This window comes from Alosa sapidissima, chromosome 13, assembly GCF_018492685.1.
Source record: "Alosa sapidissima isolate fAloSap1 chromosome 13, fAloSap1.pri, whole genome shotgun sequence".
In the NCBI taxonomy this organism is placed as follows: domain Eukaryota; kingdom Metazoa; phylum Chordata; class Actinopteri; order Clupeiformes; family Clupeidae; genus Alosa; species Alosa sapidissima.
Genome location: NC_055969.1, coordinates 24,513,563 through 24,528,562, shown reverse-complemented (window position 1 = coordinate 24,528,562; position 15,000 = coordinate 24,513,563). Strand labels below are relative to the sequence as shown.

Genomic DNA, 15,000 nt, shown 5'->3' with positions numbered 1-15,000 from the left:
AAGTATATGTATCCTCTGGACAATCTCTGAGGAAAAGCAAACTGCTCCGACCTGGGAACCCTTCTCAATACAGATATACAGAAGACCAGTTGATCCTGACCTGGGGACCCTTCTCAATACAGATATACAGAAGACCAGTTGATCCTGACCTGGGGACCCTTCTCAATACAGATACACAGAAGACCAGTTGGTCATAAAGATCAGGATTGTTCCATGCAAAATCACATGATTACTGGAAGATCATTCAACTAGCAGAAGCAAGTCAAGGGCCTGACAATGATGGCAAACACATCCAAGCAATGTGACATATGGACCCTTTCAAGAGAGTTCCATTATCAGCATCATAGTTGGCCCCACAAGACTTCCTTTTTAACATTCCATATGTTATCTTAATGCAGAGGAAGTAGATTGGGGCCCAAATAGAACGTTCAAGCATTGTTTTTGTTTACCTTGTTGAAAGGGTCAATACTGAGGCAAAACAGTAACAAGTCATCCTTTTTCATCCTTACACCTAGAAGCCAAACTGTGAACGCCTAACTCTACACCATTTCAATCTTGTATTGTGCATTTTGACATTTAAAGCCCTGCACGACTGACCACAGGAACACTGCAGTGTATCCTCATAGGCTACATAGCCAACAGTCTGCTGTGTTGTGCGCTTTGACAGGCTGTGGGTTAGCACACTCATCCTAGGAACCAGATCTGCACACGCATCATCCTAAATATCAGATATGAAGTGACCAGTACGTAATAAGAGTTAAAGACTGTTCATCTCCTCGAACATATAACAAATGCATCTAGTTACAACAATTGATGTGATCGCCGAAACGTTAGTAGGCTACACGACTACGTTGCAATTGGGTAAAGTTGCACTCGAATTGTACACTGGGAACAAAAATCTCTGCAGTCAGCTCATAACGCTGACCTCTTGCAGACTTCACCAGGTCCGAATGCAGATACCATCCATCTGTCCACTCTACACACAGGCATTGAAGGGCAAATAAAGATTATATGTCTCAGTAAGGTAAAACAGCAGTGCATCACATTTCTTGAAGTAGTTGTATTGGTTGTATTAATCTGCGTCAAGAATAGTCTGCATCACTGGTACCCAGAGGACAACGTTGCAATATACAAAATAACTCATCATCAATATTTACCTATTCGTAGACAGAGTCATCAATCGGTGATTCCTGCCTCTCCAAGCACGTGAAGGTGCTCTGTGGTTCGCGATACAAAAACGCTTCAGTTTAGTCGTATTTGACTATTTAAACCTGCGCATGAAAAGTCTCAAGAAGTAGACGGGTCAGTCCTGCGGCTGGAGCAACACTCATGCGTTCCTCTCGTAAACGACGTAGCAGCTGGAGACCCGGAGCTTGCAGCAGTTTTGACTTGGATGACATTGAGCGATGAACACGAGCTTCCCCGGCTATCTCCCTCCCTCTCTCTCTCTCTCTCGCGTGGACTGCTCTCTCCCCCTCTCTCGTTCTGTCCTCGTAAGCACGCCCGCTGAATAATGAATGGCTAATGTAGTCCTGGAGGTTTCTGTCTCATTCTACGACAATCAGGAACTGATCAGTGCCGGACTGCACAATGCGTCCGGAGTTTTGCTCGGGTTACAGTTCGCTATTCAGCTGCGCAACAATCTAGACCCCATCCTGCCTTTGTCCACCCCACTCAACCCCCCTCCCTGAGCCCAAACCAAATAGGAACAGAACGAAACACAAACCTATGGGGGTCAATACTGGATGTTAAAAGCTGGGGGCCTTTTGCTGGACAATAACAAACACACGCAACACAGTCTCTAGAACAATTAAGTTGAGTAACAATAGCCAACTCCCTGAATAAGATCAGAGGAAATTGTTTTAAGTTGAAGGCATGCAAAGTATGTATTCCTCTCTCTGCTGGATAATGAAAAACAGGTCACCGCCACAGTGTGACGGCTGGGGGGAACCAGCATTCTTGGAATATTTTTTAAAAAACATTCTACCTGTTCTGTTAGGCTAAGTTTGGTTTTGTGTTGGGCGCCTCACGTGACTATAGCTGCTAGTTCATTCTCCATCAACCCACAATAGCAACACTGCCCAATTCAGCTCATAGGCAACTGAAATGAGTTAATATATTTGTAGCTCTATATCATCAGGGCTAATGACATCTCTGCAGTTCTGAAGAGTGAGCCAGTGTCAGAATTGTCTTGTGTCAAAGAGTGTGAAGTGTTAAAACAGCTGTTTTTGAGGACTTCCTTGCAGTTCACATGCTGGGATACAGTTTGGACAAATTCCATTGCAACTGCATTGTATGACACTTCTCTGCTGAAACACAGGATGTTGAACATAAAACTGCACTGTGCTTTAGAAAAACTGCAGTTGTTTTGTCCCATAACTGCAGTTATATTCGTAAGACCATGTCCTACAGGTGTGTAGGCTATATAAACAAATATACATGCACAATAAGTTTATGGACACTTCTGTAGAGCAATTTCAGCCAAATAGACAAAGATAGAAGATGAAGATAATTTTGGCTATAGGTCCCAGGTTTGGTTTCTGCAGACACATCTGATATTGTGGTTCCACCACCTCTCGGTTTCTCTGCTGATGACAGATGGTTAAGAGACACTATATCATGTTGGCAGTTATGATTCAATTATGATAAATCTTTACCAATTAAGCAGACAGCAGAACATCGCCCGGATGCAGATGTTGCGTGATAGAGTCGCTTGCAGTCGATAAGCACACAAGTCCAAGCTGTCATAATAATACTGATTGCAGGAGAATGATGGAGCATCTCTCCTCCACATCATAGCGGCCGCTAATGAAAGGAACGCACTGGTTGCTGCTGACAGAGATTTTGTGTCCTCCTCCCACACACGCACAAACACACGTGCGCCACTCGGCCCATGCTGATCAAGTCAGGCCCACTGGCATGTCAGGGCCCTTTAGCCCACTCAGCCTTTTCTGTTTCTTTGAAACAATGTGATATTGATGCTTCTGTGAAAATACCTGAACTATATGCTGAACTGAAGGCGGATGTATTGGGTGTGTAGCTAATATGTAAATGGCAGACGTAATACTCTCTTTATTTTTAGAAAATACTTGGTGTTATGGAAAAAAACAAAACCAAACAACTGTTTCCAAACGGGAACAATTGTTTTCTCTTTTGGAGTTCTCTGTAAGACAAAGAACATTTCTGCCAAGTTCTGCTGGTAAGGTTCATCCTGCCCTTCCTCTCCTCTCTCCTCTCTCTGATCTCCTCCTCTCTCCTCTCTCTGATTTCCTTCACTCTCCTCCTTCTCTTCTTATCTCCTCTCCTCCTCTCTCATCATCTCACCCCCCCTGATATCCTCCTCTCTTATCCTCTCCTCTCCTTATTCTTTCCTCTCCTCTCCTCTCCTCCTCTCTCATCATCTCACCCCCCCTGATATCCTCCTCTCTTATCCTCTCCTCTCCTTATTCTCTCCTCTCCTCTCCTCTCCTCCTCTCCTCTCCTCCTCTTCTCCTCCTCTCCTCTCCTCCTCCTCTCCTCTCCTCCTCTCCTCTCCTCTCCTCTCCTCTCCTCCTCTCCTCTCCTCTCCCCTCCTCCTCTCCTCCTCCTCTCCTCTCCTCCTCTCCTCTCCTCTCCTCCTCTCCTCTCCTCTCCCCACTCCTCTTTTTTCTCCTCCTCTCTTCTCCACTTCTTTCCTTTCCTCTCATGTGCTGAGTTTAATATACACTATTCCAACTTAACAGGTGTGCATCAGTTGAGATATTGCACATTAACTTGAGATGTGCGGCCACTGATTTTTTATTTTGCTTTTTAAACATGTCCTTGTGCCTCCTTCCTCTACCTAAGGAGTTGATGAGTACATCTTCTCATCGTTATTCTCTACCTGATGATATTGTACAGTATGCATAATAACATAACATACTAACAGCATGCAACCAGCAGAGGCAAACTCACCAGCCCGGGCAGTGTCCCGTTCCCTGCAGATGGCATACCAGCATCCAGCGCTGACCCTGCACAAGAACATATCACACAGAGACTAAGACATACAGGAGCACAACACATAAACCTGAGGCAGACAGCAACACATCACATCACACCAAAAATGACAGAAATCCATCACACCAAAACAGAGATAGACAGGAACACATCAAACCACAAAGAACACATCTCACCAGACGAGAACACATCACACCAAGACTGAGGCTGGAGAAAATGGGTACAAATGGTGATAAAAATGGTTTAATGTGGACATGAATATTTTAACTGATTTCTAGTAATGGTCCCAATTGATTCCCTCTATTTGACTTCCAGTGCATCAGGCTGCTTATCTTTCCACAACTTCTCTAACCTAGACCCTGGTAATGAAATCACCACTTTGTATTACGAACAGTCTACTTATGTGAAAGAATAAACAGCACTAGGCAATCCTCTTGTAATTACTTATTACAGGTTATGCAGTAATGACAAAGTACTGCATACTTAAACATTTATCATTACTGTGTCCTTTTCATTATGGTGTCCAGGATATGCTGAGGATGTCCATGTATTTTGAAAGGATGGTGTTGTAGACAGAAAGCTTAACTTGTTACAGTAAATCCAGTACTACTCTGCCTGCAACTTGTACTTCATTTCTAAATGATTTCCCTTTTCTGGCACTCTGAAGAAGAGTTTAATTATTCACTTGCAGTTGCAGTGCGGTGCAGAGGTCTAATTATTATTCTGACTCATGGCGCCGCTTACTTTTGGATTAAGGGGGCAGCAGTGTGTGCGTGTGTGTGTGTGTGTGTGTGTGTGCGTGCGTGCGTGTGTGTGTCGTGAGCGAGGAAATGCATGGGGAGATGTTTCAGTGTGCCAGTGTTGTTGCCATAGCTCCAGTGACCAGGCACGGCTGTCTTCGGTCCACACCCACATGCAGGGAACTCTGGTGCAGGCTGGTGCAGGTGTGTGTGTGTGTTTGTGTGTGTGTGTATGCGTATGCGTGTGTGTGTGTGTGCGTATGCGTATGCGTATGCGTATGCATATGTGTGTGTGTGTGTGTGTGTGTGTGCGTGTGTGCGCTTCTTATTTATGGTGCATTATGTACATCATATCTATTTATGCCCGAAACTGTGTGGGAGCACAGATGAGAGACAGCATGTGTGGAAGATGGACAAAGAGAGAGAGAGAGAGAGAGAGAGAGCTACAAAGTGTGTGTGTGTGTGTGTATGTGTGTGTGTGTGTGTGTGTGTGTATGTGAATGTGTGTGTGTGTGTGTGTGTGTCTGCTTGTTATTTTTATTGCATTATGTATATATATATTTATGTCCAGTACTGTGTTAGACCACTCTTCTCACAGTATAGGCAGATGGTTTGTGACGTGATGTTTCACCAATTCTTATTAAGCAGAAGTCTGACTGCACTGTGATAATGCAATAGGCTTATAATGAGCCCTAAATGACATCTCTTCATGGCTGAACAGAATAAACTACCCGAGCTGTCATATTTGTAAGAATTGTGTGTATGTGTATGTGTATGTGTGTGTGTGTGTTTGTGTGTGTGTATGTTTGTGTCTATGCGTGTGTGTTTGTTTGAGTATGCGTGTGTATGTGTGTGTTTGTGTGTGTGTGTGTGTGTGCGTGTGTGTGTGTGTGTGTGTGTGTGCGTCTGTGTGAGTTTGTGTGTGTATGTGTTTGCATGTGTATGTGTGTGTATGTGTCTGTGTGTGTCTGTGTGTGTGTTTGTGTGTGTATGTGTTTGCATGTGTATAACACGTGGGTATGTGGAAGTGTTGGTTTAGTCTTGAGTCATGACACACTCTCCTGATCATACGGTTGGGACACTATGGTCGCACACCAGTGTGATCTCTTCTCAGGAGCACTAAATAGCTTTAGTCAGCATCCCCTCCCTCTAGTTTTCTAGCGGCTTCTCACCGCTATGTGCCTGCAGCTGGACCACCATCAAATATGGCAGAGCTGAGCCTATCCTGTCAATAACATCTCCCACACTGCACACGGTCAGGAGTTAGTTAGAGTTGAATACACAGTTTCTTTAGTTACATACGCATATATTCATAATGGCTAATCCTTTCAATCTTTTGTACCTTTGAGGTACAGGACATAGTTGTTTTGGTTTAGCACTTAAAGGCTGAAACTTCAAATGTATTGCCAGGAGAATAGATTAGAAGGCAAGATCGGAAATTATAGGTGAGACTCTTTGTAAACACAAGATGGGACTGCATGTCCCAAAACACTATTTTAAGTAAGAATTAGAGGTCTACAGGACCCAGCCACACCTTGATCTGGCTTATAATGAAACACCTACCACACACTTTCCTCTCATGCCTCCTCTACCTCCCTCTTCTACCACTTTTTCCTCCCATCAAACTTTGGCTATAGTACATATGCAGCAGTAATTCCTTGCTAAGGTCTCCTCTGCACTGTACAGTAGCTTGACATTTGTTCCCTTGCTCTAAGTAAGCTTTGGATAAAAAGCATCTGCTATGAATAAATGTAAAAGTGATGACAAAAGTGTTACTATATGCAAATGATTATATATAGGTATAGATTTAGAAAAAATGTTTTCTTTTCTTTTCTCTGAACACTCTGTAAAGCTCCATGTGTAATGTTTTGGTGCTCTATAAGTACAATTAAATTGAAATTGAATTGAAATGGAATTTTGAGTGACCCAGTTTTGAGTATAGGCTGTCATCTGTAGGCTGTCATAGTTGGTCATCTGCTAACAAACACACCTATGAAGGCACCCCAAAAACATGAATGGCCATTGCATTTCTCGGGGGAAGATGATGCTATAAAGCCCTATTACCCCACTGTTCTACTAATGCCCTACTGCTGCCTGTCTGATTGTTGACAGGACACATTTTGTGCTAAAAACCATTAGTTGCCATGACAACTTTTTTGTCTATCATTTGGTTTGTCCTCTCCCTAAGGACAATTAGAGTAAAAAACATGTTTTTGCAAGTAATAGGATTTTAGGATCAATTGATGATAAAAAAAAAAAAAAACTGCAGTGTGCCATGGCAACTTACGATAACACTATTTCACTTCATCAATGTGGCTGCCATGTACTGAAAATGGAAAAGTAAAAGGCTGCTATGCCAAAGATTACTGCCATCTGCATTTAATTGTCATTTAACAAACACAATGTGAAGTTGCTTAAAAGGCCAACTCTTCAGCCATCACATGCTTGTCCCGAACTCAATGCAACTGCTATGCATTTTCAATTAAATGCTTTCATGAACCTATGTTTCATATCATTACTGCATGTTATCATTCTCTGACAGTGATAGTGTTTGTGATATTGTTTTATAAATACCTTATCCTCTGTACATGATGATAAAATGTAAATTAGTGTCAGAGTTAGTGTTAGCCAAGGCCTACTGCTAACTCCCTGAAAAAATGGCACAACAAAGGCAAAGACTCATGTCTATGTTAATACATATAGCTCCCAGACTTTGCCTGAATACGTTTTTAAATGGAACTGTGGGAGCTACTCCGGTCATTCTCTTGTGTTTCACCTTACCATATACCTTGTCCTGCACCTGGCCTAAAGGTTAGATGTGCACACAACTACTCTACCAAACTATGCTGATACATTACCCTCCATTTTAGGCACCTAGTTATGTGTACCTAACCTAAAGCATGGCATGGCATGTATGAATAAACTGCACATGGCTAAAACAACAGGAGCACAGAATGACAAGTGGCGGTTACCTTAACACGTATTCATGGTAGGAAGATGGGAAAAGTGGGAGATTTAAGCAAAACAATGATATTTTGTGTATGAAAACTGCTGGGGCATTTTTTTTTCCTTTTGTTGTTGTGAATATTTCAGCCTTTTAAAAGCAGAATCTGATTTCATGTTTGATGTGTGCAAAGTGAACACCTCCAGAAATCATGCGTTAGTTAAGTTAATCCTTTCCTAGCTGTGGAGGCTAATACGGGTGGTTTCTGTGGGGCTATGAGGGTGAGAGTTGTAGACTCCCCCTGAATGGGATACCAGTCCATCGCAAGCAACCCCCAGCCGAAGCTGGGACCCATTGTACAGCTGGGTGCACTGAGACAATGCAGATGAAGTGTCTTTTCCAAGGACATCTAGAGGCGATCTGGGAAATCAACTTCTACTTTTGTTCCTAACGGCCCATGCAGTGACAGTCAGAGTGTCAGCATTTTTCACAAATATTCAACAAGCTCTTACCACCATAGTCTGCTGAGTCATACAGTCCTTCATCGCTCAATCTTAGCCCTAACCTTAGTCATCGCTCAATCTTAGCCCTAACCTTAGTCATCCCTCAATCTTAGCCCTAACCTTAGTCATTGCTCAATCTTAGCCCTAACCTTAGTCATTCCTCAATCTTAGCCCTAACCTTTGACCTAACTCTCTATCTACTGGTACGTCTATGTCAACAGTCTTATTATACAACTTGTTTGCTCATACTGACCCTAAGGAGGTTGGATCACCTTCACTAATGCCTAATGTATGGTTTACAAGTAACCTGTATAGGTATATGAGTAGCCTATAATGTATGGTTTACAAGTAGCCAGGCTTGGTATTTCACCATTCTGGGGGCAAGGCCACTTGGCCTTCAGTTGGACATATTTGGTGGGGGGCACAAAGGCCACATGTCAGGGCCCCAAGGCCAAAGTTAACTATACAGTAGTAGGCTATAAAAATGATCAAAGTTGTATTTAGCCTATTCACTGCAGTAGACCTGCATCACCGTATGAAACATTACAAAAACATGAAACATGACATATTACATAGAACTGTAAATCATCTGATCATCTAATATGTACAGATATATAGGCTATATATAACATTTATTTTATATTTGGCCTGTTATGAAATCATGTATTGAACAATTTAAGCACAGCTCAGCTTTAAGAAACTCAAATAGCCTAGATGCATGCTTAGCATTTTGTGATCATTAAGGCTACTTACACAAACTCTTAGTCAGCTGTCCTCTGATTTACCAATATCTAGGCGATATTTGTAACATTTATTTTGTATTTGGCCCATTATGAAATCATGTGGAACAGTGTAAAAGCCAAAATTTGGAGACATCCATGTATGTCGAACTTTACTGCAAATTCAAAACTGGATTACTCTGGAACGGCTAACTGTACAGGGGACTGCTTTACACCTTTGTGTTCGGTAAGGTCTCCTGTTTATTCTGATATATGGTTTGTCATGTGTTAAAAGAAGGGTTCGTAAAGTATTCCACCGAGATGAATGGGTAGGGAGATCATGGGACGCAAAACCTTCAGTAGAATGTATGATTAAATTGAATTATATTATTTACTTTTCTCGCGAACCGTTCAACACAGCAATTATCGGCTAACATCGTTTAAAGGTGAGAAAAAGCTCTTTCATGTGATACTTGTGATGTCTGTGTGATGAATAGGCTACTTCGCGAGTAGTTCAACTGAAAAAGGGTGAATTTGGACGCACTTTCTTTCTTGCGCTGTCACTTTCTCCACTGCGTAAAAGACTAAATTAATGTGCGCTGTGAATGCTAAGATTATTTTGACAGGCCACAGGCTAAATAAAAATCGCTATTAGTAGGACGCAAAGCAGAATATTGAAAGAAGGGGGCACCAAGGCCACCGTGGCCTGTAAACCTCTGATTTTCAAAGGGGCCTCACGGCCAATGCAAGGGGCTACGACATGGCCGTCGTGGCCGCCGTGAAATTCCTACCCTGCAAGTAGCCAATATAAATATCTATACTACTTATAAGTAAATACAAATAAATTATAAGCCATACTCGTAAATGTATGGATTACGAGCAGCCTACAGTATATGAAGCAAAGACGTGAGTTTAACCTTCAGGTGAACATGAGTACATGGAGGGAGGTCCTACATTGGGGGAGCTTAGAGAGTCTTGTGTTGAGCTTATATTAGAGAATAGAGAGGCGTGAGAGTAGATGTTTCTCATGCAGGACAGGACTCTTCAGCAGGTTTGAGCAGCGGCAGGAGAGACAGCCTTAAGAGCTGACAGGAGAAGGTGGTGGTGAAGGAGGTGGTGAAGGAGGTGGGGTGGGTTGCATGCAGAGGGGTAGTTAGAGATCACTGTGGGGGGGTTAGTGTGGGTGCAAGGTTGCCACAGACATGGAGGCAACCACCCGAGCTACCAGCTGCTGACACTGGGCCAGATCAGGGACGCACCTGGCCCACACTCGGGCCAGACTCTACGCCAGGCCCAAGCCAGAGTCAGCAGCAGGCGTCTGGCTGAGTTAAGGAGACAGAGCAGCAGTAGTAGCAGTAGTGTTCAGGTGTGTGCTTATGCGGGAAGAGTGAGTTAGAGAAAGAACCATAGCACAGACACAAGAGGTAGGCACTGTGAAAAATGCAGTTTATTTGACTAGGTATACCATACAAAGGGAAAGCCGCCATTTTTGTTCTGAATTGAGTGTGTGTGTGTGTGTGTAGTAGGTGTCAAGAGCAAGAGAGGGAAAAAAGTCAGAAAAAGAAAGAAAGAAACAAGAGAAATATACAGAGAGTGATTATTATAGTTTTAACAAAAAAAAAGTGTGTTAAACAACTAAAATTACACTTCAGGTTACAAAAATACACCAGATTTCATATAAAGCACAGCGGTTTCTATGGCAAGTAGAATTCATCTCACTGAGCCAAAACAGATGTTGTAGAAGCAAGTGTGTGAGTGTGTGTGTGTGTGTGTATGAGAGAGAGAGAGAGAGAGAAAGAGAGAGAGAGAGTATGTGTGTGAGAGAGAGAGAGAAAGAGAGAGAGAGTGTGTGTGTGTGTGTGTGAGAGAGAGAGAGACAGAGAGAGAGAGAGAGAGAGAGAGAGTGTGTGTGTGTATGTGTGTGTATCTACACAATAATGAAAACTGTGCTGACCAACATTCATATCTGTGTCTGATTGTGTAAGTTATGACAGATATAACCATTCTGTACTGTATACTGTTAGCCTGCTAATAAATTAAAATAAATGTAAGAAAAATAAACTTGCATCAAAATATATTGTATCAATGCACTCATATAAATGCACTTGGCTAGTTACTTGTAATATCAGAGGAGAGAGTACTCTGTCCATTTCTCTGTATTCAAGCACAATATATTTGATTTACTGACCCTCGTCCATTTCCATAACACAGGAAGAAAGGCATCTAAATTTAAATATATTAATTATTAGCAGTACTTCAGCAATAACAACAGGCGACAACCTCTGTCAAATGGTTTGAATGTTGCATCAGAACAGTTTTCCAATATGTGTTATATTGTAAAGTATGTACTGTACATCGGATGTAGAATGATTAGATTGAATCTTCCTGATCGTTTAATACTTACTATACCATACTGTACTTTAACTGCTGCTATGCAGCATGAAGAAACCAAACTTACACCCACAAGATAACTTGTTCCAGCCTCATAAATACAAATTGTAAAGGCTATACTCCTCCCCAGAGGTGCAGGTGTATCAGTTAAAACACATACCATTTGCGATGATTAATTGCCTACAACAATTTAAAAACAAAAGACCAAAAATTAAAAACAAAACAATCTTTGGATAGGTATCTATTAGTATATGCTTACTGAATTTGATTTGTATTTTCCTAAGTCCTACAAACATGTATCCTACAATGTGTCCTCTACTCCTGGGGAAGGGTCTTCAGTAATGTATACTTGTATTGTCCCTCGTATCTGAAGATGTGCTGGATATCACAAACACATCTGACCATCTGATAATAGACCATCATACAGTAGGTTGAGGGAGAAGGGGTTGCAGCAATGGCTTTTTAAAAAGTTCCTGATTTGAGCTTGATTTTTGCTCAAGCCAGATGAATTATGACTCTGAATCATTAGGAGGTGAAAAAGTAGCATGTGATATGAGATGAGATGGACACAGCCAAGCAGATGGTATTAGTAAATAAAAATAAATAAAATGTCCTTAAAGAGTTCACACCAATAAGGTCCTATGGCATTTGTGTGCAATTGAATATAAATTATATGTATTTATTAATTAATATCACTATCGGATGTCTATAACTCCTATAAATACATGTGGAATTGATCACTCATGGAGAGCATTATGTACATTCTTTATCTACAGGTATAATGTGCGTATGACTATATCGATCTTTGTGTGATCCATCACCAGTTGAATGAGTAGTGAGATTTCTGTAATCCGGGGTTTGTCCTGAATTGGAACTGGAAATAGCATAGGCCTCACACACACACACACACACACACACACACACACACACATACGCACACACACACACACACATACACACACATACAAGGAGGACTCAGGCAGCTGATGAAGGGTTTCTGCTGGCCTTGATTCCAAGAGACCCAAAACTCTGTCACGCTGACACCTATTTCCCAAACCATGAGGAGAAGTCCAAAATGCCACACTAATTGAAGAGTGGGTCCCTGACTGATTCTATTATCTAGGGGCGCTATTGGTTATCCGAGTCAAACAATGCCGATGCAGTCTATGTTTTGTGGACTTAAGTCCAATATGTCTTCTCGTAGCTGACTGCAAAGTTGTTGCTGGTAGGACAAAGGGGACTCTGAACTGGCAGTTCTAGCTTCAGTGATGCATAGATAGACCAGGCACCAAATCTATTGTGCTCTTTGTAACATAGTCATGTTTCGAATGATCTTTCAAATGACTAATTCGGTCTTTCTCGTGCAAGACAAATTGTTTCTCCTCAACAACAAAGGTCCCCTAATAGTTAACACTTTGTTAACCTGACATGTAAACAAGGACCAAGCTGTGCGTGAAAACGATGTCTCTTTCCCAAGGTTCTGATCCATAGGTGATGACAGTGACCAGCTGAACTGCAGGGTTTTAAATCCTCAAATAATCTTTGTGTTACACAGAAGAAATTATCTTTACTGACTGTAAAAAAAGTGAATCACTAGACACACTACAGTAAAGGCATGTAGCTAAGAGGGTGTACGTTGAGTTCAAAATACAGACCAAGTGGAATTAGCAAAACCTAATAACTTCAGAGGGTCTTTGCGTAGGGATTCATCATTGTTAGCCTCTATTTTTTCAACAAATCAAGGCCTTAGTCTCTGAACACTGTCAATAAACTTAACAAATCTGAAGGAGGAAGAGAAACATAACACACCTGAAACTCAGGAAGTTCAGTAACCGAGTGGAAGGACGTCTAGTGAAACTACCACTAGCGAAGAGGAGAAATTATCTCCCTTCAAGGTCCTTTTGTGTTTTTCTTTTTTTTGTAAAAGACAACATGGGACCATTCAGACACAATGCCGTTTTCAACTCTACCCGACTGATACAAGGGAACTAGCTCACTGAGGCACACGTACGAGGCAGATGTGTTTGTAAAATAGTCAACACCTGGCGTAAGGTGAGTGAGAGCACTATTCAATACTGTTGTGTCACTATCACATGCCGGAGAGCCTCAGACAACTCTGCCACTGTAAACAGAAAGGAAAGGACAGACCCAGCCTGTGTAGAGTGATTAGCAATTTAAATGCTTCCATAAGGCCACTAAGACAAATGTCATATGTGTGTATTTACCTATAGTGCTCGACTGTATAAGTACATGGTTTTCATAATGTTTCATGTCAAGCCGATTTCTCACAATGTTGACATTATTTGTGTCAAACCATTACTCTTAATATATCTACGTATGCTACTCTACTTTATAAAGCTTTCTGTGAATGTGTCAAATTAATATAATCTTTGAAAGACCATGATTAAGACTGACACATCTTTTTTCTTTTCTATTTATTTACCTTTTTTTAAAATAATTAGTTAAATACTGATACATATTTAAATAATCTGGTTTATATGGTTCTTTGTTCTTTATTTTCTTCTCAATAATCACAGTTCTATGATGAAAAACAAATGAAAAGCTCTACCTAATACAGTATGTATTCAATGTGTGGGATGCTACAGACAAGCCTGTCATTTCCCCTTTCTCTCTCCAAACCTGCTTTGGCCTCTGGCAACTGTTCTTCTCAGCTGTGGAACCAAAGTTTCTGTGGAAAGTAGGCCAGAGGGAAGAGAAAAGAGAGCGCACATACTTTCTCCTGCCAGACAGCTAGAGAGGCTGTTAGTGCGAACATGAGCCTTTTTGTTGTTGTTGTTGTTGTTGCTGTTGTTGTTGTTGTTGTTGTTGTTGTTGTTGTTGATGTGTTCTTAAAGGGAGGAAGAGCTGAGGTGAGTGTGCTCCAAGGAAGCAGTAGAACAGGAAGGAAAAAAAGGGGGGGGGGAGCAGAGTTTTGGGGAAAGGGATCACATTATACTGCAGCACTGGCACCGTTTTTTCTTTTCTATACCTGCTGTGGCTGGGAGGTCCTTGGTGGCCACGCTCTCCTCCTTTCCCTCTGAGGAGAGTTCAGTGCTGTCGGAGAGCGGGCGGCCGGACACCAGGTCGGCCGCGTTGCCATCCATGGTGGAGATGTCAGTGACCGTCTTCTCTCGCAGCGACTTCTCGTCGTCCTCGTCGATGAGGACGATCTCGGCCTTGATGGTGCCGTCGAAGCCGAGCAGCTTCTTGGTCTCGTCCTCGTCCATCACGTTGTGATAGCCCATGAAGATCATGGTGACCGGCTTCTCCGAAGTGGCCTCTGGTGCCTCTGTCACCTCGTCCTGGATCTGTGGCTGGTCCATGGCAGTGCCCATCTTGCCCGTCTTACCCGTGTCCAGCTTGACCTCCTTATGCATCGTCAGTTCGCTCAGCCCTGGGGGCGGCACCTCGGGCTCGGCGGGTGTGACCATGACCCTGCCGGTGTCGCCGCGGTGATGGGACTGGCCGACCCGCTGCATCAGCTTGTCCACGTCCGTGGCGTTCCAGGCGTGCACGCCGTTCTCCAGGGTGGTGGAGGCACCCGAGCGCACCTCGTAGATGACCTTGTGTCCATCGTCGAAGACTTTGACCCCGCGCTGGGGTTGCACGTCCTCGGGGCTGACCGGCGAGGCTGAGAGGATCTTGGTGCCACCTGTCTTCCTGTCTTTCTCCACGCTGATCTCCATGGCGTACAAAGCTTCACATCAGGAGATGGGGGGGGGGGGGGG

The 15,000-nt window shown here is 42.7% G+C and overlaps 1 protein-coding gene across 8 annotated transcripts in view; it reads right to left on the bottom strand.

Moving 5' to 3' along the window:
• The window catches only part of LOC121680001 (A-kinase anchor protein 2), a 100,016-nt gene that overhangs the window by 40,794 nt on the left and 44,222 nt on the right, over positions 1-15,000 (bottom strand). For 7 of the 8 annotated variants that reach the window (XM_042059136.1, XM_042059137.1, XM_042059134.1 and 4 more), the window contains exons 7-8: positions 14,262-14,969; positions 3,934-3,989 (exon numbers count right to left, since the gene is read on the bottom strand). In XM_042059136.1, coding sequence (XP_041915070.1) covers positions 3,934-3,989; positions 14,262-14,969 — 764 coding nt within the window. The remainder of the gene's footprint in view (positions 1-3,933; positions 3,990-14,261; positions 14,970-15,000) is intronic. The other variant, XM_042059141.1, reaches the window with a different exon arrangement.